The sequence below is a fragment of the Tachypleus tridentatus genome, chromosome 13 (assembly GCF_004210375.1).
Source record: "Tachypleus tridentatus isolate NWPU-2018 chromosome 13, ASM421037v1, whole genome shotgun sequence".
Lineage (NCBI taxonomy): Eukaryota > Metazoa > Arthropoda > Merostomata > Xiphosura > Limulidae > Tachypleus > Tachypleus tridentatus.
Window position 1 is genome coordinate 71,663,090 of NC_134837.1, and position 19,189 is coordinate 71,682,278.

The window sequence follows — 19,189 nt, forward strand, 5'->3', positions numbered from 1 at the left end:
AATTAACTTGTATATGACTTAAAGGTAAATTTTACAGAAAAAAGAAAACTTTGCAGTCCAAAGAACTACTCATACTGATTAATTTTGCAGGTTCACATTTTTTATAAAAAATATGTGCTAATAAATGAAACATAGAACTTGGTGCAGAAAGAGCCCTTTCTGAGCGGCAATCTGAACGTTTTAGTTTTTATGTTTGCCGCAAGGAAAAGTACTGTGACATAATAGTTGTCAAACAAACTGCCAACGCTAGCACATTGAATGTAAATAAACATGGCCAGTGCATACGGAGAAACAGAGGTGGAGTCTGTTTTGACTTTGTGTTCTGAACAGTGTCGAGTAGTGCCATATCAATTCGAACCTACTCTGAACAAACCTAGAACAGTTACTTTTGACACAGATCTGACATGTTCTAGTCAGGATCAGCACCTTCATCATCACTCATATGAACATCATCAGCATCTGTCACTTGTGATACAGAGAACTTCTTAGCAGCAGGTGACGATTCTGCAAAAATCAATGAAAGAATTACATGTATGTGAACAATGTACTGTTTACCAGCAACAGTTTATAATAAATAAAAAATAATATTAACAAAACTAATCTGACTATTGAATATTGTTAAATAATGAATGAAAATTTCATATTCAAACTAACTTACCAGTACCACAAGCAAAATCTGTTGTAGATTTTCTGTCTGGGTAGCTACAGTCTTCAAGCTAGATGGGAATACCTGTACATCTCTGGAAATGGAATACCAGCCAGTCTGTGTCCCTCTTGGAATACTTTGGATAGGCTAAAACAATAGGTTTTTATTTATGTATTAGAATAATAACATTCTTTCACAGTTAGATTCAAATTAATGTAAATGAAATTATACATCAATTATTGCAACTTATGAATATTTAATCTAACAATCATGATCTACTTACAAGAGTCTGAACAGACACACTCTGAATAAAGTCATCTCTAGAGTCTTGGCAGTCATCATCAGAAATGGGCTGAATCACAACTTCCTCTACAGAAGAAGGCACTGTGTCATCAGCAGCACTTTCCTCTAAAAGCTGAAGATATAAGATTATATATTAAAACAACATGCTTTATGAGGTTTATGAGATTTACATTTAATATGGCAATGTTAAAGTACTGTGTTAAGATTAATTTTATTATGATGAGTTATGGAAATATGTTATGGAGTTTATATTTGATTTTTTACAAGTCTACATTTTTTTTTAAAATACATAACATGTACTTGATTACTTCAACATGTCTTATTTCAATTTATCATGACATGTTAAATTTGAAAAATGGAATTCTTCAAACTTTTCCATATTTAAAAATGATACAAAAACATCTATAGAATGATCTACCAGCTTTTAAACTTGGAATATACTCTATTTCGGATAGATTTATCCACTGTCTAGACTAGGAAATCAAGGTTTCACTGACTTTCAGGTGCCACAACTGTAAAACACACTCATGAATGTGAAATGTGTATGTCTAGTTACATTCTTCAAAAACTTGTACTTTTTAAGTTATTATATTATACTAGTATATTGTTTATTGCTTTATACTGCACACATACCTTTAAGTTTGTTCTTTTTGTGATGGCAAGATATAACTTCAGAGGGGTGGAACATATACGCAGCAGGCTGAGATCAGTCCTCAGCTCCACACGAGGAAAGATGGTGGGGATGATCCTGTCTACTGTCGATGGGTTTTTCAGTCTCAACCTGCCTGGCTTGAAACCCACGGAATCCAAAACAGTGGGATCCGACATAAAACGTGAGCATTCAAAGTGATCTTGACAAAGCTTTGCATGGTGTGAAGGTGTCCAGTTCTTCCTATTGACCATTCACACCCACTGTCACCACCTTGCCGGTTCCTTCTCCTTGCACGGAAACGAAAAGAAGCTTTTGCCTGATGCCGAATCGTTTTTACAAACATAAGCAATGCAGACAATGTTATCATAAAACAAACACAAAGTAGCAATATCAAGACAAAATATAGTCTCACAAAGTATGTAATCGGAAAAAAGCACCGAGAGATTTACATAAAACACCAGCACTGAAAGGAACAAAATGGTCGGCGTGCAATGAAGCGTGTTTGGCAACTATTACATCATAGTGGTAAAACGTCACGGAAACAGCCGAACGACCGAGAGGAACTTGAGTTCGAGGATCCGCATATTTTGTTTCATTTTTTGTTCAAAAACTAAAGTGTTTAAAAATATGGCAACTACACAGGAATTATACCTCACCAAAGTACAGTTTCTAAGGCAATTATTAAATTTGTTGAAAATTCACCTTTAAAGAGCATGTAATATTGATCCTATATAAAGAACATGTAACATTTATCCTACTGACTAATTAACTTATATGTGATTTAAAGAACATGTGACATTGATGCTACTAACTAATTCTTAAATATTATTCATCAGACAAGCTATTTAAGTCCCTGAAACTAAATATGAGCAAACTCTATTGCTCAGTTCACCTTTTGTGACCCAGTAATACTGGTTTGGGGGAATCCCATCTTTCTTCAATAACCCTAGATGTGAACTGATAGGAAAAAAGTGTTAGTGTGAAAACGTTAAACATTGATATTCTATCCTCATAGTCTTCCATTATGAGAAGTATAGTTTGTTTATTTTAGTTGCTTATATTGATGGTTATTTAAAAGGGGTGGAGTTCCCTAAAACTGGTATACTCAGTGACAGATGGTTAATCATATGATAGCTTTGACTTCATATTTATGTTAAGAAATGTGATGGGCCTTGGGGGATATATTCTTTGAGCAAGCCGTGTTAGGAAAATCTGTGTTAGAGGAACTCAATACATCATAGGATTAATAGGGATGTAGGAACACAGTGTATTGAGTCTCTGATAAGTGTTTATATGTGCATTTTTGTAACATGTAAATGGAGAGTCTTACCTATAAGGTATTGGTGTTGTATATGAACTAAAAATATAAAGTCATAAACATAACATTCACAAGTGATATCGTGTTCCTGTAAATGAAAATATGTTAAATGAAGTAATACAGCACTATGTTTTATTGTAACACTCATCTAAGAATGACAAAGACCTTTTGTCTGAAAAAGGAAGACTTGCAGTGATGATGATAACAGATTTGGAGACTGAGAGGTTAGTTTAAGGCTTATGGAACATCTGAAGATTAAGCCTCAAACTCCAGTGAAGCAGGTGCAAAAGTTGATGGTATGGACTCAGAAGTTAAGTTAGCTCGCTTGGATTTCATGGAATCAGTAATGATTGGCTTTCTTTCACAGATCTTTCTGTTTGGTACTAGAACATCTAAAACCATTTCTTAGATTTACTACTTCTCTACATCAGTTCATTTGCCTTGTGTTAGGATTTGGACACAGTTTTCACTGTGAGGATGGGTCTACTTGGTTCTGTCAAATGTAGTTTGATGTTACAATTGGAAGTCATTCTAGAAAAAAAAAGGATAATTTAATTTTTTTTATAATTATCAGGTTAGTCAAATTGACCTGTCCCATATAGAGAAGAAAAAATAACATAAAAATTTTACTGAAATAAAACATTTGAAATGTAGTAAGGAGGTTTTAGAGATTACAGAAAGGAAATTTGAGATTTTGAAATGAGGAAAAGTATTTTTAATTAAAACATGAAAATTGCTTTGTGCATGGGCTTTTCAAAATAAATACTCAGTATATTCATGCACAAATTTTTATTTTAGTTCATTAAAATACTTTGCTAAAAATATAATTTTTTTGTACATGAAAGACTTGTAATGTTAACTGAAAGACTACCAAATTTTATGAAAATATACACACTGTATTGAAAATTAGAAGTATTAAATCTATAAAGACTTAAGTAAATACAAAAAGGAGACATTGCTGGTCATACTGACTGAGCCCATGTTAAGATAGTTATAACAATCTATGTTTGCATGTTGTGTGAACTTAACATAATTGAATTTTCCATATTCAGATAATTGCATTTATTTTTGTATGTGGAAGCATATCTGTATTGAATGAACCCATATTGTAGGAGGGTTTACCATAGCTCATACCACTGTTTTCTTACGTGTGTAAACTATGCATTGTGTTTATGGTAAATATTGATAAGAAACAGTTAAAGCCTATTATATTTACTCTGTTAATAAACATGTGATTTTAGACTTCATCTCAGACATAGTCTTTTTACATTACACTGATTTTGTAAGAAAACAAACATTGTATGCAGGAATTAGTAATAAAATTAACTGTATAAAATTGTTTTTAACAATATAAAATCCAACAGTACCATCAAACTTATGTTACTCTTATTTAAACTAATATAATTTTCCAGGGTAAAAAACATTCAGTTTTTGTCCTGATATTTCAATATCATGAAACATTAACCATACCTGCACCCGTAAGGTGGGGTGGGTAATGTTGTTATCTTTCTTTGGTTTCTTCTCACCCTTAAAAGTCTCTGTAAAATTTGAAGCATACTTTATATACACTAACTAGGTTTTGCTTGAAAAAATTCTCTAACTTGGTTTAGTAATTGTGTAATACTTTAGATTGTAAAGTTTTGGAAATTTTGTCATGGCCACTGTTTTTAAGACCTGCAGTATGAGGTAGCTCATCATGTTTTAGTATTGAGCCTAGAATGTTTAATAGGGGCATCACTATAGAAACTGGTGAATTAAGGTTAATTCAATAGATCTTGAAGAATGAATCTTGGTAGAACTTTTAAGACCAACTTTTAAAAAAAATTAGTCATCTGTTTGGATTATATTATGGTGACACCATACTGGGTGTTATACCATCCTTCTCATATTAATTCTTCATTGCAGAGATGGCATTTGATACTTTGAACACGCATAGCATTTAAACTCTGCCTATAAAAATATGCACGTCTTAAAGAACACCATCAGTCTCAAAGAACAGGTTTAAAATTCCTTAATGTAGGTAGTTATAATCTCCCATTATTAACTATATATTTCAAATAATTCTGGAAATATGTTGCTTTCATATAGTGAAGTTTTTTATGAACTCCTTGTAATGTATCTGAGGATTTTGGTATATGTGTAATGCAGTTGGAAAACAGTACAATTGGCTAAGTTTCTAATAGTAGAGGTATTACCTAAGTTAAGTATTACTTATTTTTAAAAATGTTGAATTTCACACTGGAATATTAAACAGTTTTAAATCATCTTGTGCATGAAAAATATGGAACAACAAAAAAAAATGATTAGTGGTTATGTTTGTCCAGTCAGAATTCACACATTTGGCTTTTTCTTTTGAAAATAAAATAGTGTAGTACTTTTTTGTTGTTGATTTTGAGAGTTTTTATAAAGTTTTATGTGATACGTAAGTTGCTTTTGATTACTTACAAATGTTTTGGTTTTTTAATGTTCTCAAACATGGGTGCTAGAACTATATGAAAAATGAGGCAGGTTAAAACTATATAGAATGAAATTATAAAGAGAAATGTTCAAATAAATATTAATAATGCCATGCTATATTTTATCTAATTTCTATAAAAAATGCCTTTATGTTTTAGTGTAACATTAATTCAATATTTAAGTACATATATTTTGTCTTTTTTTTCAGCTACCATTTTAACAAATGTATTTTTAAAGTTTATAATATTGAGCTATTTAACAGTTACTATTAATACATAAACACAATACTAGACAAAACATGATGGTGTCTCAAAATGAGATTTTGCTGTAATAAAAGTTAGAGTTACCAAGCACAATTCTTGAAAGGTTACAAAGAATGAATGAATATTTGAGCTATATTTTGTTTTTTGTGTGTATAGGTTCGTACCAGCTGTTTTCACAGGGAACGGCTGATCTTCTACTAGATGCCTGTTCTGAATACTGGGACGGTAGAGATCTTTGCATTCTTATGGAATCAGACAGGTATTTCTGTCTGTACTATAAGATAATTTGTGTCTGAATGTTTGTCTGTAATGAAAATTTTACAAATTCCATACCTCTTGCTATTCGAAAACTTTCATTGGTTTTTGACATAACCAAGGTAGATTGTCCATTTTCTTAGATTTTTTATGAATTTGGTGGACATCTCAGTCTTCCTTTTGCCACTCCATTTTGAAAATTGTCAGTTATTTTTTGGAAACTAGGAAAACATACCAAAGAAATTGTAAAACATACAATATACATCTTCAGGAATTCAAGTCACTCAAACGTTAAACTAGTTTTTGTACACCTTTGTTACTAATAAAATTTAGTGTCACTTAGTTTGACTTTAAGAAATTATTAAATTTCCTTAACGAAAAACCGTGTTTTTAAATATTAAAAATTGTAAATGAAATATAAGTCACATTACATGTCATCTGAAGCAATTGTCTATCTATTATTAAAGTTAATTCCCAGTCTGTTTGGGGTTACTTAGGCATTAAGGAAGTATATTTAATATTAATCTTCAGTATTTACAGTGAATTTTTTGATTTAAAGCCTTTTTAAGAAAACACTGTCTGGTTTGTTGTTGTTTTTTCTTAAACTTATTTTCTTATGATTTTCAGAAAGGATATTTGTATATTGCAAATTATCTTTCTATGTTTCTTATGACATAATGTTAAGGTTTGGTCACTTGTGTAATGAATTCATTCTACTTTTTTTTTTTAAAGTGAAAATAATTGGTTAGAATAAATACATTTCATAAGTAGAGATATTGGATTATGGCAGTGATAAATTTCACTTTTTTGTGTAGACACATAGTATAGACATGAAGTGATTAATTCATTTTTAAATGTCAACCAGTTCATTTAATCATACTTTTTATTGCAAGTTAGTGTGGTATTGTATGATAATTTGACTTGTATCTGAGTTTTGTGATATATATGTGGTAAGTCTTTTGATATCCAGCCACTAATTGTTTTTTTCAGAATAATAAAACTTTAAAAAATAATCTTAAAGTAAATGCAGGCTTTATGCAGAAAAGTTACTGTGTGTTGGACTTCTGTATACATTTTCTATAGTTACCCTTCATGGATCCAAGTTGACCCTCTCATAAAATGTTAATTTCAAAATATTAAAAAAAAACTGTTAACTTGGAAACAAAAAAAATGCTAAGACTCAAAATATTTTTCTCTATTAATCAATAAATGAAGATTGTATATTATAACTTGTAATCAATAAATGAAGACTGTATATTACAACTTGTGATCGATAAATGAAGACTGTATATTACAACTTGTAATCGATAAATGAAGACTGTATATTACAACTTGTGATCGATAAATGAAGACTGTATATTACATTTTATTTCTTTCAACCATCTAAAGTAAGTGTTACAATTCAACACAATCTAGCTGAATACTGAAGTTGCTAAGAACAACAAACACGTATGTGATTTTGTCAGGTGGTGCCAAGGTTTATAAAATATTCAGGGGCCATGAAGACCCTGGAAGACTAATGCAGGGTTGATCTTTTCACTGGAGCTGGAATGTATATTTCCCAGCTGCAGTGAATGGGTTAATGATGTTAACCTGGAATTTAATATTAGACATAAGATACCAAATGTGTAAACTTTAATATTCTTATGATTTTTTTATCCCTCTCTCTTTTTTTCTTTATCTTAGGAAACGTATTCTAGATTTTTACCAGCGGTCAAGCTTGACTGCTTACTGTATGGCCTTTGCCTACAGTCCACTCAGTCAGTTAACAAGCAGCAAATTTGATGAAGTGTACATTGAACTTCCACCAGATAGTAGTCATCTATTCCCGTCTGTGAAAAATCGTAACACGATCAGGTCAGACTAAACAATATTAGGGTTTTCATTCACCCAAATCCATTCTCATTTCTCATAAATAGTGTTCTGACACATCTCAAAAATGTTTTGTGCATATAACATTTATTTTCAGTGGAATACTTTTTGTTTGTACTTAATTGCTCTAAAGTATAAAAAATAATAAATGTTTCCAATTTAAACAAAAACTTAATTTATGCACATATCATAACATTATATTTTTCATTCTGGTTTTGCATTTTTGTTTTACTTTGTTTAACATGAAACTTTTTTTTTGCAGTTGAACATTAAATTTTTTAAATTCTGATTTTGCTGGTTGTATCAACCACTTTTGTCATTTATCTCAAATAGTTTTATTTTGTTCAATTTTATGTTAACTTTTGTGGAAGTTTGAGATGTTAAAAGTGCCTTACTGTTCTGTTAACACTTAGCACAATTAGTAAAGCACTCGCTTTGTACATATATGAGAGATTTTGGACTTGTTCCTTGTCATGAAACCAAAATTTCAACTATTCTTATGTGAGATGTAAGATGATTAGGTTGCTATTTTTATTGAAGAATCTCTTACATGCTAAGCAAGAGTTCTACTAACTCAGTTAAAAGGTTAACTGACTGATAATTGATCGTAAGTCGCTTTTTAACAACTCAGACTACTACACCTGGAGAGAGGCTTAAGCCCTTTGCTTAGCATGTCTGTTAAAATTACAGTATTGTATCAGAATGCAATGTTTCAGAGTTGTACTTAATTCTAGTAAAATCAAATACAATGTTTGTCAAAGAGATTATATTGATATTATGTTGTAATAGAATGCATAAGTATGTATTTTGTAAGCCTAACTTACACGGTTTATGGGTGTAAATATATATTTATCTTTAAGTAAATTACAACTAAGAGAAGATGCTGATGTTCAAAACCATGGTGTTCTGCACCAAAATCCATTGCACATAGACTATATCCAGTTATAGGAAATTGTATTTGCTGCTAATATTAAAAGAAGAGAAACAGGAATAAATTATTGAGCTTTTCTTATGTTACATTTTTTTCACTCTAAATATGACAAATGATTTGTTTGAGTCCTACTTCCATAGGTACTTTTGCTACCAGTTCTTATTATAGAATTATAGACAGTAAATTGTGCAACTTTATATAGAATGTGAGTTACACATGGAAATTTAGTGTATCGTTTCAAAAGTAAAATGCTGTTGAAACTATGGAAGTTCTGTTTATTACTAAATGCTTTCTGTACTTCATGTTTTAATATTAGTAAGTTGTGATGTTATGAATTACCCCACCATCAGGCCCAGTCTCAAAGACTGGAAGAAGGGTTTGTTGAAAATATGCCACTGATGTGTTTGAATGTGGATGCTAAGTAATGTGTTGAAAAAAATACTCATTTGGGGTTTAAAGTTTTATTGCATTTAATCTCTTGTGTTGATCAGGATCTGGGACATACAGTCTGTGGAAGGAGTTGGTAAACCACTCCTCAATCACTTCCTCAGCACAGACTCTCTGTTCCTCAAGAGTCATCAGGAAGAACAAACTTCAAGTGATGCAACAACTTGTCTTCAGCAGCTGAGCAATGAAGTTTTTATTGGCATGGTAACCATGCAATACCAAGCATGTCCTGTAAGTATTGACATGAAAACCATCCAGTACCGAGCTTGTCCTATAAGTATTGACATGAAAATCATCCAGTACCGAGCTTGTCCTATAAGTATTGACATGGCAACTATGCATGACCAAACTTGTCCTGCAGGTATTGGCTTGGTAACCATGCAGGACCAAGCTTGTCCAGAAGGTATTGGCATGATAACCATGCAGGACCAAGCTTGTCCTGTAGGTATTGGCATGATAACCATGCAGGACCAAGCTTGTCCTGTAGGTATTGGCATGATAACCATGCAGGACCAAGCTTGTCCTATAGGTATTGGCATGATAACCATGCGAGAACCAAACTTGTTCTATAAGTATTGGCATGGTAACCATTCTAAACAAAGCTGGTGCTGTAAGTATTAACTTGAAAACTGTATAATAACAAGCATATCCTGTCAATATTGGCATTAAAACCATGTATATCCACAGTAAGATATCCTTTGTAATGACATTATAACCATCATGATTTTTGTTATTCATGTAACTCTCTTGTCATGATAACTACAGATGTTGTGTGAATTGTATCTGGTAAACTGTTTTTTAATGTGCAAAAAGGTTGTAGCTGTTAAATGTAAGTGGCAGGAAGAGCACTAATTTCACTCTTTAGGTGTTTACCAAGTTTCTTTAATATAGAAGGGTTTCATTAAAGATTAACATTTCTTAAACATACTGAAGTATGTTTCTGTTATGTTACTTTGATACAAAGCTAACCTGTAAACATTAAATTTGTTTACCTACACTATCATCACACACTAGTCATTATAGTTAACTAAAATGTTGTTGTTCTATACACAGCATGCTGTGTACACTATTGAAGTCCACCAGTGTCGTATATAGAAATGAGAGTTTGTTAATTTGAATGTGGTAATATGTTCTGTGAAAGTATAACCAAACTACACTTCATTCTGCTGAGTTAATTATACTTGTACTTTATTTATGAATGTATTGGCCTTATTACTTGTGAGATTATATTTTATTGAGAAATTAGTGTTCTTTTTAAGTTGATTTGTAGATAGAAACATACATTATTTCAGTGGGCAGCAGGTATTTCATAGTTAATTCACAGATCAATTACGTGATTGGTTCAACCTCTACATGAGATACAAGCAAAGCAACATATTAAAAAATATTAAAGAATATCCTTGTAGGCCTTGCAACTATAAAACATTATTTTGCTAAGGTATATGAGTTACAGTAAGAACTCTCATCAAATCGAAGTTGAAACTACAAAGAGCCTGCTCTTGGTTGTGTACAAGTTTGTTCAGGTTAGCATTTTATAATATTGGCCATATTTAGATTAACAGATTAGCCATAATTTTCTTCCAGTAAAAATTGTTTGATTTTATTTTTGATTACAAGTAAAATTAATATCACTTTACACAAACAGGTGTCACTGTTATTAACTGTAATGTTTCAAAATGTCAGTAATTTCTTTATTTAGCATGTTGTTCAGAATATAAAAATAACAAAACTAATTTGCATTAACTTTATAACTCATGAGTACAAAATACAGACATATTGTTTGTAAAGTATACAAACATTTCTCTTAAGAAACAAAAAATTGTGTATTTTGTCCTTAGGACTGATTGACAATTTTAATTTAGCATTAGATGAGGGACTAAACAACTAAATAACGTTTCTTTGTGTCTTATACAGCATGGGATGTGTTGTAGTTTAAGACATTTCTGCTTAGAACTTGGAATGTTTTAAGCTAGAATTTGTTCCTTGATGGATTAGTTTGAAGCTTAGGACTCGTTATGCTGTGATTCCTGCAGTATACATACATCACAGGTAACCCATTGTGCAAGTTTGCACTACAAAAACAAATCAATTAATTTAGGATTTATATCATTTTTCATAAATGATACACATTTTTAACATAAATTTTAATGAATTAAAAGAACCGATAGCTTTAAAACACAGTCTGGGCCCTGTTGATTAATAGAATTTTACTCTATGGAAAGAAGTATTGTAATTAGTATAAATCATTATCTGTTTTTAGGATTTTGTACAACTTATTGAACAGTTAGACAAAGCTTGCATAAGGTTTGTCCATTTTTCTAAAGAAAATGAGCTTCGAAGTCGGGTAAGAAACCATTTGATTTGTTATCTAAATAATTTCTGTTATGTAATGAAATTAAAGAGACAATAATTTATAACAAAAACAAAAAGATAGGATTTAAAAGATGAACAGTTATTACTATATAAATAAAAAGTAACATGTTTACAAAAAAAGCAAGTACTTGACTTCATGAACACTTTTTATTAAATGACCCAAACCTCATGAGATACTAGGATTTTGACTGATAATACTGTTAATAGTAAGGCTTTCAAATGATCATTCAATGTATTATAGTCATTTTATGTTTGAATTTTTGTGTATTAGTTTAGACATAACTGTTTCTGACCAGCTTGTTACAAAAATTATTGTCAATTGTTAAATTAGGTTTTGTTTCTCATCTAGTTATTTTATTTTGATTTGTAGTTATACTGTTAGTGGCTACACAGTTTTATTAAGATTTTCAATCAAATTATAAATACATTATTATGCATAAAAGTTTAATACAATCAGTATTTGAAGATTAAGTGCTTTTATATTTAGATCTTTTGTAACAGATGGGAATGAGTGTAATTAAATTAGTGATAAACTCTTGCTGATTGGTGCAGTTTGTTTAGTTTATAATATTAATACTTTCTCAAAGATTATTCTACGTTTGTATACTAACCCTGTTCTTTAATAAGCAGCAGTTGTTAATAATTACAAGTATGTTTTGTGTCTTTAGGTTTAAATGGTAGTTTTTCTCACTTTACAGTTCCATCCACTAAGTGTTTAATTTTGATCTTGAAAAGTAACTGCACTAATAAAACGTATTCAAGAATAAAACTTAGATTGTGTGCCAGTTTCTAGACACAATATGGGGTCATGAGTCATTTGTTCAACTGCTGTATTGTTGAATAGTTTAAGTGTGAAAGGAACTTTCTTAATATAAAGAAATAAAAAAAATAACCAAGAAGGAAAGAAAATGTGTGGATCAGTTGAGTATATAACAAGCCATCTGGTGATCATAGTTTATAATTATGACAAGAAATGTAGGAAGACACTGGCTTAAAGTTTCAATATGTGAGTTGATAAAGGTTGATATTTGTATTTTTATTTCCTGTCCCTAGTTTCTGTTAAAATTGAGATAGAAATGCACAATAATTTTTTATAAACATTTACTTGTTTTTGTCAGTACCTTTCTCACCTAAGATTTTTAATCTCAATCTAATACATAGAAATAAAATCTCATTTTTTTTCAACAAACATCTTGAAATTGTATTGTTACAAGTTCTGAAATTATTATAAAAGTAAATTAATAACATGGGGTAGGAGAATATAAAAACATAGTGTAAACTCACATTGAAGTCATACATAGTTGTATGACTATAACAAACCAATCAGGTTTAAGTAAAATGAGGAACTTTCTTTAAAATTTACAGCCAAACAAAAATAGATAAAATTTAAATTTATATAAATAAATTCAAAAGTTTTATATTTGTAAGATCAGAACAGCTGCAGTTAGAAACCATTGAACAGTGAAGAAAATACCAACTGACTAAATATAACACCATGGATTACATAAGTTATGCCTTTTTATTCTTGCTCAGGATTAAGTCAGTGCAGTTTAATAATGATTTTTGAATACTTTTGTTATGTTTTCTTAATTTAAGCTATAAAACCATAATCTGAAATTAGGGGCTGTTTTGACCATCATGCTATCTGATAAATGACAAAAAGCACTAGAAATTGTCTCTTAGTAGTAAGTTAGCTTTAGAGATTTTGAACAATGTTACTTTTGTACTTATTACTTCACATCAAACAGAGATATCATCATTCAAAAATGAGTCCATCTTCCTGTTTGGATCAAATCTTTGGTAAAAGTACATTGCCTTATACAAAGTAATTTACCTAAACTAATCAGTATACATTGGGAGAATGTTTGGAAGTTATGATTTACTGTTTTTTTTATTCACATGTTAATCTAACATTTGTTGTTACTTGTTCTAAGTGATCAGAGTTTCCAAGATTTAATGAACATGTTGAAAAACATTCTTATAATGCAAACTAAGGTCAAAATGGAATGGACTTGAGCAGAAATAGTCAGTTCTTTTGTAAGGAAGAATCTTCATCAACACCAATACAACATTTTAAACATTTTCACTGTATTTCTTAGAGTAAAATACTGAACCCAAAAATTGTGCAAAATTTTATATAAGATATCAATCAAGCTTAATATTTGCTTGTGCAAAATTTTCATCAAGATATTAATATCTTTGTGATCGATTCATTGTGAAACTATCAAGTCTAATGCATGTATATTGTACTTGACCATTGATTTTAGGATTCTTATTGTTATTCTTAATGTAACATCATGTTTAAGAACCATAGTTGACCTGTTTGTCTATCTAGACTGTCCCATCCTCTAAACTAAATAAAACTATTAAATAAAAAACAACTCAAAGCGGCTGTTATCATTTATATGGTCAATCAAGCTTTCTCCTAAACTTGCTTAAATGTACTACTTTCCCAACATCTGATGACAACCCATTTCAAAGGCCAACCACCCTGTTAGAAAAATAAAACTGTCTTAACTAAAAATAACTGTGGTTACTACCTTTCGAAAATTAATATTTGTGTCCCCTGGTCCTACTGTTCTCACTGTTAAATATTAAAATGGATAATGCATCCACATTATCAGCCTCCTTATACACCTCAGTTAGATCACCTCCAACTCTTCTTTTTTTCAAGAGAAAATTTCAGAAATCTTAAATTCCAATGACAGCCTTTCCATCCTAGGTACCATTCTGGTAGCTCTTACCTGAACCATTTCCAATAATTCAATGTCCTTCCTAAGGCAAGGAGACCAAGGCTGAACACAGTACTCTAGATTTGGCCTCATCAGTAACCTTTACAATAAAATTATGACCTCTTTAGACTTGTATTCAATAATTATGTACATATAACATAAAATCCTATTTACCCTACCACTAGCAACAGCATACTACTTGGATGACTTTAAATACTGATCAACTATTACACTAAGATCCCTTTCTTCCATACCACTGTTAAGGTTATTCCCATCCAAATCATAATAACCCATGTGCATTATCCTGCATTTATGGTTAAAATTCATCTGCAATTTATTTGCCCAATCCATTAAGTGGTCTAAATCCTTTTTTGTAAATCAGCAGCATCCTCTTCACAGCCAGCAACATCCAAGATGTTAACATAATCTGCAAGTTTAAGTAATTTATTGACCATTCATTCATCTATGTCATTGATGTAGATCAAAAAAGGTAAGTGTCCTTAATCTGAGTCCTGGGGTACATCACTTGTGACAATATTCTGGTTTGATTGAGCTCTGTTTATTACAACTCTCTGATTTCTTCCATCCAGCCACTCTTCTATCCAATTAGCTAACTTATCCCCCCCACACCTGTAAAGATAGTTTTCTAAAGGTCTTTTATGTGGCACCTTTTCAAATACTTTCTGAAAATCCATATACATGAAATCTACACACTTTCTCTCATCTATGTAAGAAGTAACCTTTTTCAAAGAATGTCAAAAGACTTGTAAGGCAAGATATTCCCTCTGTAAAAGCATGTTGACTATCCAGTAAAACTGTAAGCTTTGTTAAATAATTTCACAAACCATTTTTTATTAGATTTTCCAAAACTTCCAAGACTTGTAGGTCTATAATTACTAGAATAATTTTGATTGCCTTCCTTGAAAACATGAGTTACATTGTCTGACTTCCATTCCTCTGGTGTATGGACTTACAAAAAAAAAAAAAAAAAAGAGTAACAACTCACATTTCCAATTCTTAATTTCAATCAAAACCATTGAGGAAATATTATCTGTCCTAGGAGTCTTATCATTTTTTAAACTTTCCAATTGAATATTGCTTAAATCTTTATTACTAAAAGTCAAAGAAAAAGCAAAATTTCATAACCCAGTCATCTTATAATCATGAGATCCTAACATTCGTTTGTCATCCCTCAAAGGTCCTACCCCATCCTAACATTCTGTGTACCCTTAATGTATTTAAAGAAATCCTTATTGTAAATTTTTAATTTTCAACCAACCTTTTCTCATGAATCCTTTTTGATGCCCTAATTTGCTGTTTCACAAACCTTTTTGATATTGTATAATCTTCTAAATCTCCTGTCATATTTATGTTTCTTCAGTTTTAGATGCTTTTCTTCGATTTTATCCCTTATACTGTTTGTGATCCAACCTGGTTTTCTACTTGCAGCTAATCTTTTTTTTCTATCAAATATGTTTATCTTGAATATTTAAAAATTTATCTTTAAAACTCTCCACATTTGATGAATGTCTTCAAATAATTTGGCTGCCCATTTTGCAACAGACATTTCTCATCACATCCCAACAAAATTTTTTTTGAAATTTGTAAATAAAATATTATTATTCAGCAAAATGTTCCTAATTTTCATTTTTTAAACCATTTCTGTATTAAAAATTAACAATAAATCTAAAACAGCATTGTTCCTTGCAGATTCCATGACTAGTTAGTGAAGAAAACCTTTTGGAACATTTTTCAGAAAACCTTTATCCCTCATAGTTTGACTCTAGCATTTCCCAATCAATGTGCATAAAATTAAATTCACCCATAATTGTGAACTCATTAGCAGCTTAAATCTTAATTGCACTGTAAAGCTTATCACTAATTTCATCAGTTTCATCTGGTGATCTGTAAGAAAGCCCCACTAAAAGCCTTTCCTCTTTATATTCACAAATTGAAACCCAAATTGATTCAATCTCAGTGCTACTATTTTTGATACCTGCAACTTCAACAGAATGCAACTCACATTTTACAAATAAAATCACCCTCTCTTTACTTCTGTATCCTCATTAAATAATCTGTAAACCTGTTAAATTATGTCATCAAAATTGTCTGTGTTTAACCATGTTTAAGTTATTTGCTGTGCTAAACTTTTGTCTACTTATATTTTTTGCATTTATTTTATTCCAACCCTACCACTGTCTAGTCCTAGCTTGAAACGTTCCTTATAGCTGAGTTAATAGCCCTTACAAACAAGCCAGACCATACCCTACTTAAATGTAATCAAGCTATTCCAAAACAAGCTCCTTTCTTACATTAAACTGATCCAACAAGTCAAACCAGCTAATCTGTTAATCCTTACATATTAACCTAAACCTTACATGTAGCCCTAGTGACCTACTTTTCATATTCTTCCTACTATTAATTCTTGACAGCATCCAAGAGAAAATTAAGTTATGGCTCATTTTTTATAAAAACCTTTACCAAATACTTATTACTTACCTCTTCTGATCTACCTTTTCCTACATTATTAGCCCTATGTGCACAATAAAAACAACATCATTGCTATTTCCCTTTATTATATCAGTTATATTCTCTACCCATGCTGCTGGGTAGCATATTCTAATTCTTTTCCCTGTACTTACCATATGTGTTGGTACAAGATGCCTTACATTTTCTACTTTTTTGTTTGCTGAAGCAGCTATACTGTTTAATTTTGGTCGGTGTGATGGATCAAACACCTTACTGGATAATTTGTGTTGAGCATATACCTTATTGGGTAATATGTGTTGATCATTAGTGTGTGTTTTCTTATTGCAAAGCCACATCGGGCTATCTGCTGAGCCCACCAAGGGGAATCGAACCCCTGATTTTAGCATTGTAAATCCGGACACATACCGCTGTACTAGCGGCAGGCATGTGTTGATCAAACACCTTACTGGATAATTGTGATGAATGTGATGGTGAAGTAGCCTTACTATTTAATTGTAACCAAGCTATAGGATCAAGTAACTATATTGTTTAATTATAACCTTATTGGCTGACTACATTAATTCACAAACAATTCATTAGTAAAAATAATTTTTATCTACAAAAAACTTGTATTGTTTACTAGAAGCTTGTCAAGTTTTATAAATGTACACTTAAGTTCTAGTATGTATAAGTTGATGGTTGCAAGTTATTCAAAAAGATCAAGTGTGAGTATAATAGAGAGTTAATACAGCCTAGAATAAATCACTTTAGCATTTCTTTCCATGGTTAACAAGTGGAAGATAACGTTGCACTTGAGGAAGCCAAGTGAAATAGTCTATCATTGTTGGTAACATAGATTGATGTTTACTATTAATCTTTTTGTTGTTGTTGTTTGTAACATCTTTTCTTAATTTTGCTTATTTAGGTGTTTTCGGAGAAAATGGGACTTGAGTCTGGCTGGAATTGCCACATTTCTCTCTTGAGTGAGCGATGTAGGTAGGCACACATTTTTATTCAATAGAAAATCTATAATGGATGTATAATGATAGGAATCTCTCTATATTGATAATATTTTGATTACTAAACATAGTTCTGTTTTTGAAAATGTGAAAGTTTTTTAACCCCTTTTATACACAGTTGTTGAACTCCAAGTAGAATCATAGTGTTAGGTGTCTTTCATTTTGTTTGCTACATTGACCTTAGTGGCAAATATTTAGATGGTTCTGGGGGCAGTTAACTCCCCAAACACACACTCATTTTGTCAGAAAAACATCATGCAGTCAGAAGTTTCCTGATATACATCCTATCATGAGACTATGGACTGATAATGTAATGTATGAATTAGTTTTAAAACTTATTGTTTGCTGAAACTCTCTCATAAATCTGATATTCCATGTTTTATATTCCCATTGATTGTTGCCTGTTTATGCAACATTCTCTTAATTCTCGTATATTATAAAGCATTAAATATATGGCTTTTATATCATGTGTATATGTATGTGTGTTTTTATTAAAACTTTGTTACAATAAAACATTCCTTTTGGGTCTGGTATTGTGGCTGATTGACAAAAACCTTGTACTGATGTCATTGTTATTAAATGATTAAAATGTAATAATCCAACAAGTTTCACCATGCCTGCTCTTACAACACAGTCAAAACTAGTCTGGACTTAACTGTATCTAAAGTAATAATTGAAATTAACAAATTGTTTTCTATGCACATTCAGTGTTAGGAGTTTTGATGTCATCATCATTTTGGATTATTGAATGGTTAATTCATGTACAACATCGGAAAAGTAACAAATTTTCATGATTAAGCATTCTGACATCAGTATAGTAGCCTGTATAAATAGAATAAGCCTAGAACTTTCTGACATCAGTGCATTAACCTGTATAAATAGAATAAGCCAAGAACTTTCTGACATCGGTATAGTAATATGTATAAATACATTTGGCCTAGAGGTGGCAAAATAACTGTATTAAGAACTATTTCAGCACCACTGAGTGTGATAAACTGATCTGTTCTCAAAACCAGACCCACTATTTAGACCTACAAAAGATGTTTACTGTATACTAGTTCTAATCTATAGGTAGTTTTAGTTACCATATATTTGTATGCTTAATAGTCATGGCATTCAAATTGTCACAGAGATTTAAGATTGTATGCCTAGAATGTCCACAAATGTTTGAGGGAAGGATTTCAGATAGTTATTATAGAACTCGACGTAACATGAAATACCACATAAACTTGTGGATGCCGGGAGGGCAGTTAGGTATCAATCATTCAATAAATCAAAATATTCAAATTCATTTGAACTGGCAGCTGCCACCAGAGTGCACAAAACGAGTGAAACTTGAAAGTTTGACGATGGAAGTGGAACATGCTGATCCCAACATTGCAAAAAGTGAAACTTCTGAACATTCAGAATCAGAAACCACAGGTGCATTTTTGCAAGTGGTACACCAGCTAA

General features: G+C 31.1%; 1 protein-coding gene across 1 annotated transcript in view; it reads left to right on the forward strand.

Moving 5' to 3' along the window:
* The window catches only part of l(2)k05819 (transmembrane protein 94-like protein l(2)k05819), a 91,327-nt gene that overhangs the window by 43,199 nt on the left and 28,939 nt on the right, over nucleotides 1–19,189 (forward strand). The window contains 5 exon segments of the mRNA XM_076482013.1: nucleotides 5,796–5,898; nucleotides 7,581–7,751; nucleotides 9,189–9,375; nucleotides 11,405–11,488; nucleotides 17,644–17,714. Coding sequence (XP_076338128.1) covers nucleotides 5,796–5,898; nucleotides 7,581–7,751; nucleotides 9,189–9,375; nucleotides 11,405–11,488; nucleotides 17,644–17,714 — 616 coding nt within the window.